This window comes from Pogoniulus pusillus, chromosome 28, assembly GCF_015220805.1.
Source record: "Pogoniulus pusillus isolate bPogPus1 chromosome 28, bPogPus1.pri, whole genome shotgun sequence".
In the NCBI taxonomy this organism is placed as follows: domain Eukaryota; kingdom Metazoa; phylum Chordata; class Aves; order Piciformes; family Lybiidae; genus Pogoniulus; species Pogoniulus pusillus.
In genome coordinates, this window is record NC_087291.1 from 17,986,446 (window position 1) to 18,002,464 (window position 16,019).

The window sequence follows — 16,019 nt, forward strand, 5'->3', positions numbered from 1 at the left end:
ATGACTCAAGAGAGGAGGTCAGACGCAGAGAGGCAGGAGCGCCTGCAGCTCCCCTGTGCTTGGCTCCTGCCCTCACCAGCAGTGAGTCATCTTGCGTCAGCTGGGGATGGGCTTGGTGCAATTATTTATGTATGTCAAACCCTCCTCCCTGCCCACACAGCCCTGAGCTCATCCCCTCCAAAAACAGAGGCTGCCAAACCAGGGCAGGCAGGCTCCAGCTCCCTCGGCTCTGGCTGCACCTCCTTGTCCAGGGGCTGGCTGCAAGGAGCTGGCAGGCAGGACCTGCACCACCTCCCAGGCAGTGTCCTCTCAGGCCGGGTTTGGCTTTTTCGGACACAGGCATCCCTCTCCCTGCAGGGTGAGATGGGGCTAGGAAGCTCCTCAGCTAAAGAAAGGTGCCAGGGGATGTTTGCAGAGACCTGCAGGCTCCAGCCTGCACCCCTCCAGGCGCAGACATTGCTCAGGTCTTGTAGCCTTGGAAGGAGGAGGAGACCTTCCAGCACAGGGCACCCAAAAGCCAGGGCAGAAAAGGCCCTGCTTCAGCTCCAGCTGCTGCATGCAGGCCACTCTTGCCTCCCTCCCTGCTCTAACACAGGCTGTGTCTTGCTAAAACCATCACCAGCATCCCAAGGTGGGCACTGGGCAGGGACCACTGGCTAGACTCAGCAGCAGTGTGCAGTTGTGGGGCCAGCACACACACATCCAGCATCACCAACTCATGCTGCCAGCTCCCAGGAACAGCCTGGGGCCAGCACTGCTGCCCAGCTCACCCCCCGGGCCTAGCACCTTGGGGCAGAGGTGGCACATCCCATGTGCCAGCTGTAGGCAAGAGGGTAGGACTTGATACCAAGGGATGCCAGCACTTAAATCCTGCCCCTGCTGAAGTGGGATGGTTTCCTGCTGCAAGGCCAAACGTGGCTCTATTTAGCAGTTGCTCCCAGCATATGGCTCAAGATTGAGGAGGAAACCCTGGGAATTCTTGGCAGGAGGAGTTCAGGCTTCCCAGAAGGTGGCTGGGGTGGGGAGAAACGTTAGACTACTAAGAGCTCTGAGCATATTCCTCAGTAATTACATCCAACTGTCTCTTCGTGCAGACCTCAATAATTACTGCATGCAAACTGCTGTCTCTCACGGAGAGAGCTGCGAAGGTGGGAACTGTGCTGCGCTCCAGCTGCCCCTAGCTGCAGCAGGCTTCTCTCCGCAGTGGAGCAAGCAAGGACAGAGAGGCAGCCCCCGAGGAACCCGTGCCATAAATCCTCGCATCGCATCCCAGCGGCAGCTCTCCCCAGCCTGCTGGCAGCAGCACCCTCCTCAGTTGGCAAGCAGCACACCAGCAGGAGGAGTTTCCAGCGCACTCTTTGCCTCTTCCCCACCCGCGCTCCTCCTAGAGCTGGGGGAAACGCACTTCGGTTTCCCTCTGAGCAGCCACAGCAGAGCTCCCAGCTGGCGCAGGGGCTGGGTGTAAAGTCCCCCTCTGCCCCCAGCAGACTCAAACCATCCTGAGTGTGCTCGGGAGCACAAGGCCCAGCTGTGCCTCCGGCTGCACAGAGCCTGCAGCTCCTCGGAAGATGTGGAGCTACATCACAGCCAGGCGGGTCTAAAGCCCACACGTACCTGTTGCAGGCAGCGCTAGAGGCAGCACAGTGCCTGCCGTAGCTGCAGCTGCTGCCTAGGGTGGAGGTTTCCAGGCAGATCACAGCACAGGACCTTGCCCTTTCCAGTGAGCTCAGCTGGAGAATTTCATTATGTCCAGCCTAGACCTGCCCTGGCACAGCTTGGGGCTGTGTCCCTTTGTTCAGTCCGTGGGTGCCTGGCAGCAGAGCCCAACCCCACCTGGCTACAGCCTCCCTGCAGGCAGCTGCAGGCAGCAATGAGCTCTGCCCTGAGCCTCCTCTGCTGCAGGCTGCACACCCCCAGCTCCCTCGGCCTCTCCTCACAGGGCTGTGCTCCAGGCCCCTCCCCAGCCTTGCTGCCCTTCTCTGGGCACCTTCCAGCACCTCAACACCTTTATTTAACTCGAGTGGCCGCAAACTGGACACAGCACTCAAGGTGTGGCCTGAGCAGTGCTGAGCCCAACCACCTCCAGACCTGGCAGCTGTAATTCATGCTAACCTCAAAAGCCATCACATCTGCTGATGATCACCAGAAGATGCATCAGACAGCATCACCCTGCCTCCAGCCACCCTGGCAAGACAGCCCCAGCCCTGCTCTGCCATGACTGTCCCTGGCCAGCCTGGTGACAGCCTGTCACAGAGCCACTCTGCAGCTCCTACCTGTGGAACTCTAGACAGGCGTAGTTGCTCCTCTAGCTGTGACTATGCACCTTGCCTTGCTTTTCCTTCCTCTGCTTCGGCTTGGTCTGCAGCACAGGCACAGAGAAGCTCTGCCTCAGCGATGCCTCTTTCACCAAGGCTTTAAAAAGAAAACAAAGCCAAAGCAAATCATTTGGAGCTGTGGAGAAAACTGTGCTTCAAAAGGTTTATTACAGGTACTTGTACATATTTTACAGGAATGGAATGTTAAAACATACATCCTAACCAAAAAAAAATCAATACAAAAATAGTTTCATTCATGATGATGATGTCCTGGCAGACCACTGGAAAGGACCTCAGGACAACTCTAGTCACCTTAGCAATCATACTGCTCAAGGAGAAAAGAAAGAGCCAACACACGGACAGGGCTTACACATCAGACCTCGCAAACTGCATTCCCACTCCTGCTCCGGGGAGGGAAGGAAGACATCGCCGTGTCCATTGCCACTGCCTGCACTGGCGGCAGCAGGGCAGCTAGCACAGAGGGCAGAGGATGGAAGCAAAGGGAAGGTGGAGGCTGCGCTCCTTAGCGGGGAGGTACCTGCCGGGGGGAGGAGCAGCCAGGCTGCGATCCGCGCCGAGCGGGGAGGCTACCGCCGCATCGCCGCTCCTTCGGCGTGGTGCTGGAGCTCTCGTTAGGCTATCCAAACAGCCCCTCTACAGCTAAGCCATCTCCCTCCTTCCTTGGAAGTTACAGTGCTTTGGCAAGATCTGCTAGGAGAGAATTCCTTGATTACTGCAGCTTCAGACGCAGAGGAAGAACACAGAACCGCGCTTCGAGGGCTCTTTTCTGTTGGCATTTCACACCTTGAGAGCCTGTGGCCAGCCTCGCCGAGAAGTGTTTACTACTAAACACCACCAATTAGCGATAACAGAGAGAGATTTCAGGGAACGAGAGGAACAGGATCCAGCAGCAGATTATGTTCTTGCGACATCAGGTTACCTGCACTTGAACCTCTGCCAGCGCCCAGCAAACCCTACTTATCGCTGCGAAGCCTCTGCCAAAGCACACCCAAGGGCAAAAGTCTCTCAAACAAACAGAGAGAGATTAAGAGCTGCCAGACAGCTCGGCCAGCAGGCTCGCTGCCTTCTGCTGCTTCTACGCTGCCAGCCTACCCGACCAAAGGCAGACCCAAGCCCAGGCTTTTCCAAGTGTGGGCTGGTCCCGAGCAAGCCTTCGGCAGCCTCACAGCCAGGTCATTCTGCAGCTTCTCTCAGCAGCGGCTCTGGCAATCGAAAAATGACTTCACAGAACTCGAGGTGGCTGCTTGAGAAGTCAGCCAGGCTCTGTGGTAAGGTAACCAAAAGCTGAGGGCAAGGACTGGGCTTTCCCCAGCGCCCCATAACAGGCTAAACCACCTCCGACCTGCTTTTGGAAGCAGTTTAATTTCGATGGAGAAACATCCTAAGGCTTACATTCAGGAGAGGAGCCCTGGAGACAGTCCTGGTGTGAGTGTCTCATGCAGAGCACTCGGAAGGACAAGAAGTGATACGAGCTGGTGATTCTGCTGCAGGAAGAAACCCACGTTTGGCTGGGTGGTAGCAAGTCCACACCAAGTCTTCCTCTTCCATCTGCAAGCCCTCATGTTGCTTTGCTCATGGCTGTGGCCCTTCTGGCAAGCAGCACGTTTATGGCAGACCTGAGTAGGGGAATGATTCCACAACCTTACACACCTAGGGAAGGACTGAGAATACTCTGAAGGAGCAGGGAATTGGCAATCTCAGTGTATTTACAGGCAAAGAAGCACAGCACACTGCAATTCAAGTTATTGCTTCTCGTGGGCAAGGGTGGAGGCTGCTCGGCTGAGACTGGCTTCACGGAGCCACAGCACTAACCAGGTAGGAGATGACCTCTAGGATCATCGAGTCCAACCTGTCACCTACCCCTTCTAGTTAACTAACCCATGGCACTAAGTGCCTAATCCAGCCTCCTTTAAAACACCTTCAGAAATGGGAACTCCACCACTTCCCTGGGCAGCCCATTCCAATGCCAATCACTCTTTCCATGTAGAACTTCTTTCTAGCACCCAGCCTAAACCTACCCTGGTGCAGCTTGAGGCTGTGTCCCCTTGTTCTGTTGCTGGCTGCCTGGCAGCAGAGCCCAACCCCACCTGGCTACAGCCTCCCTTCAGGCAGCTGCCGGCAGCAATGAGCTCTGCCCTGAGCCTCCTCTGCTGCAGGCTGCACACCCCCAGCTCCCTCAGCCTCTCCCCACAGGGCTGTGCTCCAGGCCCCTCCCCAGCCTTGCTGCCCTTCTCTGGACACCTTCCAGCACCTCAACATCCCTCTTGAACTGAGGAGCCCAAAAGTGGACACAGCACTCAAGGTGTGGCCTGCCCAGTGCTGAGTACAGCAGCAGCAGGACTGCCCTGGTCCTTCTGGCCACACCATTCCTGATCCAGGCCAGGATGCCATTGCCCTTCTTGGCCACCTGGGCACACTGCTGGCTCACGTTCAGCTACTGTCTACCAGCACCCTCAGGTCTCTCTCTGCCTGGCTGCTCTCAGCCACTGTCCCCAGCCTCTGGCACTGCACGGGGCTGTTGTGGCCAGAGTGTTGCTTTCCCCTCCTGCAGCACAATAACTCAGGAGCACTGTGAGGACGTTTGCAAAATGAAGGTGTTGCCTGTGACTGGAGCTGCTGCATGCTCACTGCCAACAGCCCAGCTGGTGATAGGAAGCTAACAAAGGACAATCTCCACAGACATCTTCAGACTCAGAAGCTCTCTGATGCTGCCAAGGTCCTTCTAGGCTTGGCCTGTTACAGTTTTTAATACAAGAGAACCTCTCATGGGCATTCAGGATAGATTCATGGATAGCAAGCATGCCACAGGAGGATGTCTAAGGCTGACCTCCTATCAGCTCCTCAGACAGCTCTTTCTACTCTGCTGTGCTGATGGAAGCAGCAACAGCCTCTTGCCTGCAGCACCACACAGGGCTGCTTGTGGTGTGCTTCTCCAACACTGCCCCTAATGTGGGGCAGCAGCAGAATAACTGCTGCGTCTCTAAACCAACTTCTTGCACCTGAACACAGAAAATGAAGGGTTATGAACCCCCCCCCCAAAAAAAAAAAAACAACCCAAACCAGTAAATGAACTAGAAATACCAACTACAGAGCCTGGGGTGTAAACAGATTTCTGTTATCATATTCACCTACAGAATCCCCAAGCCCAAGGCTCTCCAGGACCTGGGAGCACAGGACACCAGAACACTTTACCTACCCCCTTACATTGGTACAGGTGAGTTTCTGCAGGCATCCAGCCAACAGTAACCGTGAAAGGGATGCAGATGCAAAAAGCTTTCCTGCCAGAAGACAGCAGGAATTTCAAACACTGGGAAAGTAGCCCTGCAGGCAACACTGCTTCTGGAGTATTCCTGACGCTGGAATTCCTCCCCAGGACAATACAAGGCAACACAAACGCTGTTGGCTAAAAAGAAAAGGAATCTGTACAGGGAACAACTTTACACCGTCTGTGACTACCCAAGTGTAACAAAAGGATTCTGCTCCCACTGAAAAAGAACACAGCAGGGCCCCCGGCTGGAGGGCTCAGCTGGAACGAGTGATGCAAGCCCCCAGAGGGGAGAAGCTGCAGGGATGATGACGATGAGGACAATCAGCTAGCTTGGACTCCTTGGGATTTGCAGCATGACAAAGGCATTTTACAGAGCAACGTTCAGGAGAAAGTGTGACCCTGAAGGCCTGCTCTGCCAGCCAGGCAGGAGGGTTTCATAGCACACACTGCACTTGTTCTCCAGACAGCAGCAGCTGCTCTGACTCTTTGCCCTTTTTGATATGAATCACAGTTGCAAGAGAGAAAGAAGTACTTAAAAAAAAACCAGAAAGAAAAGCAGAATTCTGTGTGTAGAGTAAAAACGTTCAAAGTGTTGTGCAACTGAACTACTGAAACCCCCTAAAAACGCTGTCCCTAATAAACAGCCACCAATTCTCCCCTGTGCTGGCAAATTCAGGAGACTCAAATCTACTCAGGTCTCTACTCTGACTCATTTTTCTGTCCAGAAACTATGCTTCTCAGCCCTGACCTCTGTTCCAGTTTATTGTCTGCCTTTGATTGCTTCCTTTCCCTGCTTTAACTGCGATGCTTTGTGGCAACTTACCCACAGTTTGCTGCACGCCTCCCCCAGAGGCATCCTGCAGAGCCCTGGTTAGGCCAATATCTAAACCAGGGAGAGAAGTAAACGGATGCAGGTGGCACTGGAAACCAGAACAGACCCACAGAGCACACTGGCAAACGCTAGAGTCCATCTGGAGAGGCCAAGGATGCGAAGAACTGCGGATCTTGCCATTAAAAAACCAAACCAAACCCATTCAAACACGGAACAAAACCTACACACAAACCCCACCTCGATGTTGTTTCCCCCACGCCTATAAGACCCTCTCACTTGTGCCCACATGTGCAGCTCAGGAGGTGGCCTGGACATGGAAGTAGTACAAAGAAAACCAGAATCACCTGAAACACCTTTAAAAAAAATACCCGTTAAAGAAATTACCTTAAGTGGCAGCACTTAAACTGGTTAGAATTCTCCTGGTGGTGCTGGGGGGTGGTGGGGGTTTGCTGTTGTTGTTTGTTTGGTGGTGTTGGTTTTTGCTCTATTAAAAAAAGAAATTTGCATAGCTGTTAAGACTTTGCTTTGCTGCATTTTGTTGTTGGTTGTTTTCACTCACAAGCAGTAAAGGAGAAGTTTTAGTGAATTAAACAGCAATACAATGTGCAGATTTTCCCTCTAGCTCCACGGATAGCCATCAGCTCCCTGCCTGGGGTTTCTCACTCTTTGGACTGCCTTGTGACAAAGGCTGAGTTAAGCGAGTTTGGGAATCTTTGTATTCCTACGCAGAGAAGTGGCTTTTGTTCTTGGGAATGAAAAGAGGACAACAGAAACCAGAGGGTGAGATGGGCAAATTAAGGTCACACTGTTAGATTCTGTTCAGTTTGCTGTTGACTCCGCTTCAGCCGAGGAGAAGGTGAAAGCGTTGGCGCCGCGCAGCCAGGCCACCCTCCTGCCAGGCTCTCAGACAGCTGGGATCTCATGTCTCCACTCCCACCTGAGGCAGCAGCAAGCATGTCCAACCACTGCTTCTTCACAGAACCACAAGGTAGGCTGAAATGAGGAACTTTGGCCTTCCACACACCAGAGTGTCAGTGGGAGCTGCCCGGCGTGCAGCGTTCCCACCGCCCTGCGTGGCCTCCCACCAGTGTTCGGTGGCCCAAGCTCTGCCGGGCGCGGACCTGCTGTCTGCGGCACCTTTCCCTTCTCACTGTCCACCTTTGCCTTTTTTCAGCCACAAAGAACTGTCAATCTCCAGCCAGGCCGTGCCCAGCACGGGAACCTCGCAGCTCCTACGTTTCCTGATCAGTGGAAGCAGCTGTTGAGAAAGCAGAAGACAAAGTGCCATCGCTTCAGCTAGCTCAGCCCACAGCACACACAGCACCAGCAACAGCCACTCTGCTCCCCTTCCCCTCTTCCCTCAGCCCCCACTCAGCCCCATCTCTGCTGTGAAGAAAATAGCAAATGGGATTTGACACGAGGTTAGGCAACCAGGAGCAGGTACAGAGACAAAGGTGGCTTCTTTCACAGCTCATTTCTTGGGGGCAACAGAGTTTCTAGTTCTTCATGGGGTTCCAGAAGCCTCCTGTCAGAAAGAAAAGCTCAGGGAACAACCCCAAACTACAGAACTGTGGTTTCTTCACCTTGTTTCATTTCCATGGGTTTAGAAAAGAAAAACCTCTGTAGAAGTTAATGCTGAAGTCTTACTGGCACTGACCTGACACTTTCCAGAAGTAAAAGTGGAACACATCACCCAAAGGGTGCAGAAAGCTTTCACATGCTGCAACACTCACCAACACTTACTGACCCCTCCTGCAGCTCTGAGCCAGTAACGAATTCACAACAGAGTTATTGCAGTTCAGGAAGGTTTTATTGTTGGAATGCACACGTCTAAAAAGATTGATTACCTAAAACCAGGGATCTTGGCTTAATCCGATGGATGCTCAGGGCAAGATCTATTTACTTCAAACCATTCATCTATGCAGCTGTTGGGTGCAAGACAAAAAGGAAGAGAATTGCCATGAGTATCTCAGTACCAGTGAGCAGTAGGATATCAATAGCAATGAACTGACTACCACCACAGTGACTTTACCTCATGCACAGTGATATGGACATACAAACGCCACAGGAAAGCTCCAACAACCCCAAACCAGGCTAATAAGAGCACATTAAACTGACTGATTTGCTGGTGTGAAGCATTTCACAAGTCCCTGCTTTCATACACTGCTTGCTTCTATCACCTTCACTCCTCTTTTACTTGATGTAGTAGCAGCCACCCACGAAAACAAATACCAACTGGGTTTTAAAAGCCTTCTTCCCTCTCCCATCCAGCTCTGCATTTGACACCAAGCTCCCCAGCTAGGGTGCCCACTCCTCCTGCCTGAGTTTTCCTGTAGGCTCTTCATGCAAGCATCAGAAAACCAAGGAAGAGCGAAAGGACTTCATTGGAGATGCAGAAAGATGTCATTTCAAATACACCCTGAGGGTTCCTGCTGTTGTTTCTTTGCTGTTTGGGGTGCTGTTTGTTTTTTCAAATGTGGAAAGCAACTAAGTTTTAGTGCTCCTTTTGAGCAGCCCTTAGGAGGGGTTGCAGCCTCCTAGACCCCTGCCCACCCCCGAGGAATACTTGCCCTTTGTGGTATATGCAGAGACAAGGCAGCCGTGCTATAGTATCTCCTTGCTGCAGCTCCTCCAGGCATATTGCACACTCCCCAGCATCTTTACTCAGCACATCCTCTGTAGAGAGAGCACAAAATCCAGTGGTTAAAAAGAAGGCTGCCACAAGCACAGTGTTCTTCACTCGGGGGCAGCTACAGAAGGTATTTCTTGTCCTGCAGAAAGCCCTGCAGAGGCAAGGGGCAGTCACACAGCGGCTGACTGAAGATTCCTGATGGAAGACTTCTCAGCAGCTCAAATTAAAACATGGTTATGATTCAGATCCTTGCCCCTAGAGCACAGCCACAGCTCAAGTCTTGTGGGAAGCCATTCCTGTGGAGGAGTGGCCATAATAAGCAGCAGCTAGGATTCCTTCGGGGCTCGTATTCTCCCATGCCACAGAGACGGCTCCTACCTGAGCTTGGAAAGCTGCCCTCTGAAGCACACAGCAGACACACACCCTGCTGCCCACCCCAGCAGCCAAGCTCTGGAGGACCTGGGACAGAACACCTCCAGGACTCTGAAGATTGGTGCTGCTGAGTTTTTCCCAGCTGTACTTTCTTCCACCTGCTTGGTTTTCACTACGGAGCTGGATTTCAAGCCTGGAGATACATTTTTTGGACGCTGGAAGTAACTAACTAGGTAGGGAGGATGCTGGAGTTAACTAACTAGGTAGGTGGGTAGGATGCTGGAGGTAATGAACTAGGTAGGTAGGACACTGGAGGTAACTAACTAGCTAGGTAGGTAGGATGCTGGAGGTAATGAACTAGGTAGGTAGGACACTGGAGGTAACTAACTAGCTAGGTAGGTAGGACACTGGAGGTAACTAACTAGCTAGGTAGGTAGGATGCTGGAGGTAACTAGCTAGGTAGGTAGGACACTGGAGGTAACTAACTAGCTAGGTAGGATGCTGGAGGTAACTAGCTAGGTAGGTAGGATGCTGGAGGTAACTAGCTAGGTAGGTAGGATGCTGGAGGACACTAACTAGGTAGGTAGGATGCTGGAGGACAGGACACTGGAGGTAATTAACCTTCTAAAGACTTGCTCTACCATTTGCTGTTTTCTGCTGGCCTACTCCTCTCTCCTCTATATCTTTGGCTTCCTTTTAGCAGCGTTGTCTGTGCTTACATTTCACACCTCCAAGCTCCTCTGCTCACTCTTCTGTCACTCTGTTGTACCACATCTCAGCTACCTTTACCTCTGTGTAAAGCATGCAGCTGTTAGCAAGAGGAGTTACCCACCAGGGAAAGATCAGAGCTGTAGAGCTCCACTGAGCCTAAATGCCTGCAGATACTGAAGGTTTTGCAGCCTTACCAAGTCCAGCCAGGGGGGAGGAGAAAGAGAGTTAGCAGGGGCGTGGAAGGGTTGGCTTTGGCTTTCACACAGACATGCCTGGGAATAAATATTAGCTTAAAACAAACCCTTCTCCCTTGGGCAGTTCTCTGAGCCAGAAGATAGGATGCAAAATTCAGCCTGGGCACAAAGAGAAACAGAATTTTTCCTGAGGGTGTCTAGAAACAGGCCAAGGAGCAATGCTTTGGAGCTGAGGCAGAAGTTGTTGAGTGTGAGGGTGGTGAGAGACTGGCACAGGCAGCCCAGGGAGGCTGTGGCTGCCTCCTGCCTGAGGGTGTTCAAGGCCACGCTGGATGAGGGCCTTGAGCAGCTGAGTCTAGCTGAGAGGTGCCCCTGCCCTCGGCAGGTGGGTTGGAGTAGATGCTCTGAGATCCCTTCCAACCTGAACCACTCTGGGATGATTCTATGTAAGGCTGCCCTGGGCAGAAGCAGGTTAAGTCTCTCACGGAGCACAGATTGTGCCCAACAAGGGATGAGGCAGCCACCAAGCTGGCAATTTCTGCCACCCAGCCAAGTGAAGCCCACACATCCATACTGCCACAGCTTCCCCCTCTTAATCCCACCAGGAAAAGAGACCAAAAGGATTGCAGAGCACAGCTTTTCCAAACGGCAAGGCTGCAACCCTCCACCAGGACTGGAACGCTGGTCAGAAGCCAGGGAAATTGCTCTGCAATGATTTTCAGCTGAGAAGTTTCATTCCAGTAATGGTCTGCAACTAATTAAGAGTGTGATGGGCACATGCTGGCCTAATGAACCCCAGGAAACCTCTCCTCCAACACGGTGCAGGTGAAGTGAGTGAATTCAAACCTTCATGGAAGAGCAGGAGAGTAGTGGCCCTGAAGAAGAGGCAGGGAAGGGCTGAAGAGCAGCTGGGATGGAGCCAGCTCTTCTGTTGCTCTGGGCAGTGTGGGTTATGCTCTAATGCTGCACTGTTTTGAAGCTGGATGTGGGATTTGAGTCAGTGTTTTGTTCACTTTGTCCCTTCCCAAATTCCCAATCCAGGCTTCCTACAGGTGCCCTGAGCACAATGAGCTCTGCCAAGGCTTTTTTCCAGTCTTTTAACCCTGGCCAACCAACTGCCTTCTTTGCAAGCTTGCAGAGCAGTTTGGTCTGAAGCAGAATGAAGGCACAGGGAGCACTACAGAAGATGGTATGAAAGATGAGGCTATGAGCTCAAAACAAGAGGAGAGGAGAAGAAACAGGAGTGGCTTAGGCAGACACTCCTGTCAGGGAAGCCTTGGTGCATTACTGAGCAGCACACGAGCACACTGCTGTGCCAAAACTCAGCATGCCCTGTCTGGCTTATCAGTGTGCCAAAGTCTGGCTTACCAAGCCCACTGTCAAGCCTACAGGGTGCCTCTCCCAGCAGGCTCAGCCTTTTCCAAGGGAAAACTGAATGCCTGGTGGCACCATGCATACACAGGACAGGGACACAAAGCACTGCCCAATTGTCACTCCTCTGTCTTTTCTGTTTCTCAGCAGCCAGGCTGCTCTTTACAAGCTACTCCTATTTCAGATGCCATTAGAGGTGTAATGAGTGCAGAAAGTTCTGATCCCATCAAACACTGACTCGGAGTTTTCAAAGTTCCCTTAGTGTTTCTGTTCTGCACTAAGCCATAAGGCAGTGCTAGAATTTACCCTGGCAAGCAGAGGGATAGAGCAGTTCCAGTGCTAACAGGTACCAGGCTGTGCTTGCCACCCCTAAAGAGAGGAGCAGACTGGCTTTTCATTTCTAGAGGAGACAGAAAACCTAAACCAAACCCCACCAAAACCCCTCCCTTTACATTTTAGAGCAAACAGCATCCAGAGGAGTGTGGCCAGCAGGGCAAGAGAAGGCACTCTGCCCCTTTACTCTGGTAAGATCCTACCTTCACTGCTGCATCCAGTCCTGGTGCCCCCATCATAAGGAGGACACAGAGGTGTTGGAGTGAGTCCAGAGGAGGTCTTTTCTAGACTCACAGGATCTTGTCAAGAGCACTTACAACTGCTCTTCTTTCCTCTGGTACAAGCAGTCAGAATCATAGGATCACAGAATGGTTTGGGCTGGAAGTGAGCTCCAAAGCTCACCTAGTCCTGCACTCAGCAGGGACATCCTCCACCACAGCAGCTTGCTCACAGCCTGCTCCAGCCTCACCTTCAGTATCTCCAGCCATGGGGCCTCAACCACCTCCATGGGCAACCTGTGGCAGTGTTCCAATACCTTCCTGGTTCAGAACTAGTTCTTCACCTCCCATCTCCATCTGCTCTGCTCCCATTTGAGACCACTGCCCCTCATTCAGGTTAGATGTGAGAGCAGTCTGCCACATGAAGTGTTTTCACACAGCTAATTTCTACCTTGTTCTACCACTGAAATTCCCTGGACTGACTTTGTCATTGAAGGGCCAAGTCTGAAACTCAGGGGCAGAAGACTAACCAAAGGTTAGCAGGTTTGAAAGCAAGGTTTTAATCTGGATAAACAATAAATGACACAGGACATCTCAGGCTGCTCTGCTCCTGGGGCAGTTTCTGAGCATGGGGAGTTCCTCTCTTCTTTCAGACTTCTTTAGGGGGAAAGAAGCCCTGCTCTGTGAACAACCTGGTTTAGCTCCTGTGCAACAGGGACGAAGGCAGAGAAGGAACTGCCACGAAATTCCTACAGAGATCACTCAACCTCAGTCTTTACTTTTAAAACCCCCAGGATTTTAAGTACTTTGATGTGAAAGTTTGGCCAGTGAAAGCTGCTCTGCAAGGCCAGGAAAAGCTCTGCATTTCCGAGGGCTTGGTGTCCACCAGGTGACTCCACACAGCAAGCCAGCCTGCTGCTAGCAGCTGAGCCGAGCCTCCGGGTTTGGGAGGCTGCAGAGTTCCCACAGAGCCCAGCAGCGTTCCTTCCCCTGGAGCGGCATTCCCAGCAGTCACAAGACTGCAGCAGTTGCAGACACGATTTATGGCATCCTCTGAATGACCTCTCGAAGCTAAAGGCTGATTAAGTGTAAGCCCTGGAAGGTAGCTCCTGTCTGCCCTCATCACATGGTGCAGCGCCTCCGCTCCTCCCGCATGCAGCACTGCGCTGCCGTTATGTAAGAGCAGCAGCCACGGGCACGGCAGCAGCCTTCCAGTCCTCTCCTCACCCCAGCTGCACCACCCCTCCTGTCCCTCCTAGATGCTCTCTGCAGCACTGCCTCACAGGTGTGTCTGTCGTTTTCTAGGGCACTGCTACTACCGGAGGGAGACAGCAGCAGCAGGGCTTAGCAGCAGCCCATTAGGAAAAGAAACAGCTTGGGCTTTCAGCACTGCGATCACAGAATGGTCTGGGGTGGAAGGGACCTCCACAGCTCATCCAGTCCAAACCCCTCTGCAGTCAGCAGGGACATCCTCAACTAGATCAAACTGCCCAGAGCCTTTTTGAGCCTCACTTTGTGGCTCCTCCAAGGACAAGGTCGCAACCATCTCCTCAGGCAACTTGTTGCAGTGTTCCACTGCCCTCGTGGTGCAGAACTTGTTCCTAACATCCAATCTATATCTGCTCTGCTCTAGTTTAAAGCCACTGCCTTCATCCTGTCCTTGCAGGCCTTTGCAAATAGTCCCTCTGCAGCCTTCTTGTAGCTCACTTCGGATACTGGAAGGCTACAATAAAATCTCCTTGGAGCCTCCTCTTCTTCCAGAGTGACTCTCACTGCCTCTCTTGCAGGAAGTTCAGCCTAGCAGAGTCAAGCCTGGCTCAAGGGAGAATATGTAGAGAATCATCCACCTAACATCCTTCTCCTTAAAGGTTCATGACAATTCTAAGCTGCATTCACAATGAACCAGAGAACAGTTTAAGATACAAATGGATGTGATCTCTGCAGTGCATCACCCCAGGAGGGTGCAAGCATGGTGACTTTATTTCATCACAGTAACAAAAGTCAGGTGAATCTGTTGAGCATCCCAGCCGGAACCACAACAGAGCTGCTGTAGCTTCCTTACACATCTCTGCCTCCCTTTCTCTTACAGGAAAAGCAAGACTGACACCTCAGCCACCACATCTCCAAGATCCAAAGGGCAGTGCTGTCCAGGCACTTGAAGCACTTCCCTCCCTGCCACACTGTGTTCCTGACCCAGGAGCTTTCTGCACAGCCACACCATGGGGAATGCACAGCTTCCTTTTGGGGCTGGCAGCAAGGTAAGAGTCTTTAGCCTCTAAAGGTGCTGCAACTCCACTCTGTCACAGGCTGACTCAACTCCCTCGCTGACCGAGGCGGCAAAGGGGTCAGCACAGCAGCTCCTACCCCCTTCAGAAGGCAGGCACAGGCTGGACTCGAGAGTGGGTTTACACAGTGACATTTGTCAGCATTTCTGAACAACCTCCCTTCCAACAAACCCAAACTGTAACAGACTGCCTGCCCTTGAAGTGATGCTCCTCTGTGAGGCTCCAAAACCTGTCGAAGGAGAGACCTGGGATGAGTGGAAGGGAATAGAACTGTACTGAGCAGCAGGGTGGATGGGTTAGAGTTTGCCACCGCTCCTCCTGGCAGCCTGGTTTGGATGAGCAGCAATCCACAGCCCACACTGGTGAACCCAGGGACAGTGTCCTCCCTGCCCAAACACTGCCAGCAATTCCCAAAGGGTGGAAGGCCAAACTAATCTCTGTATTTTAATCAAGTTCTTCAAGCAGAGTTTCCCTCTTTAAAACTGGAACAATGGTTTGCAAGGCAGGCTGTGAAAAGTCTGAGCTGGTGCCACACCAATGGCAGCACAAATGCCTGAGATCAGAAGCTGATTTACTACAGCAGAGCTCTGCTGGTGCCACACCGAGCAAAATCTCTAAGCTCCACGGATGCTCAGCAGCTCTAATGATTTTCAAGCACTACTGAGGAAAACAGTTTGAAAGCATCAGGGAAACTGAATGAACCTCCTACGTACTCTGGAGCATGTCCAGGAGTACACAAGCTGACAACTAGAGTAAATGTCACTATTTCAACTGCAGGCACAGAGTGTCTGTGTCTGTGTCCTGTTAAACTACCTTACGGTGTCTGCTCTTCTCCCTCCCCAGCACCCCCAAGGACACAGCCCAGAACCACCTAGGAGAGAGCCAAGAATCTTATTAAACTCCAGAAAGGGAAGAGCTGAGGAGCTCTAGGGAGAATTTTCTACTTTGGAACAAGAGAAGTGATTTGCCTTGCTGCTGCCCTGCCCTGCTTTGCTGGAAGTCTAGTCCTATTAAAGGATGAGGACAAGGAGGAAGGCTTAGGCTTTTCTAGGCAGACTGGCAAGATGCCCTTTTGCAAGGGCTTTCAGCCTGTGATCTTGGGAAGCCTGGCAGAGGTGAACTTGAAGTTAGCATTCTTTTCAATCCAGGATGGATTTGCAGTGCATCAGTTGACACAGTGGCAGCCTCGCCGAGTAGAACACTCTCCCGGCTCTGGGTACAGAGCAGCAGTAGTTACCAGAGCCATGGATTTTGGTAGTCCAAACATTGGGTTAAGGTGTGCTTTTTTTTTTTTTAATCACCCTTCCACTGAGCAACCTAAGTCCAAAGCTCCAAAAGATACTGAAACAGCCACAATCAAGAAAGCTTCTAACTTAGGTTAGAAAAAAATTAGGCCAGGCTCATTCACAAGGAATGCTTCCAAAAGTGGTTTCTTTAGTCCTTTGGGTGACTCCTGCCAATCTTCGG

The 16,019-nt window shown here is 52.1% G+C and overlaps 1 protein-coding gene and 1 long non-coding RNA gene across 2 annotated transcripts in view; both read right to left on the bottom strand.

Annotated features, from left to right (window-relative positions):
* Positions 1-2,464: 2,464 nt before the first annotated feature.
* LOC135187809 (uncharacterized) lies at positions 2,465-7,336 on the bottom strand. Its single transcript, XR_010307456.1, has 2 exons — positions 6,821-7,336; positions 2,465-3,023 (listed from the first exon to the last, which is right to left on the bottom strand). It is a non-coding gene; the product is annotated as an uncharacterized LOC135187809 (long non-coding RNA).
* Positions 7,337-7,356: 20 nt separating this feature from the next.
* The window catches only part of ZNRF2 (zinc and ring finger 2), a 36,613-nt gene continuing 27,950 nt past the window's right edge, over positions 7,357-16,019 (bottom strand). Inside the window, exons 3-5 of the mRNA XM_064166830.1 lie at positions 9,007-9,112; positions 8,284-8,361; positions 7,357-7,694 (exon numbers count right to left, since the gene is read on the bottom strand). Coding sequence (XP_064022900.1) covers positions 8,304-8,361; positions 9,007-9,112 — 164 coding nt within the window. The 3' untranslated portion in view covers positions 7,357-7,694; positions 8,284-8,303. The remainder of the gene's footprint in view (positions 7,695-8,283; positions 8,362-9,006; positions 9,113-16,019) is intronic.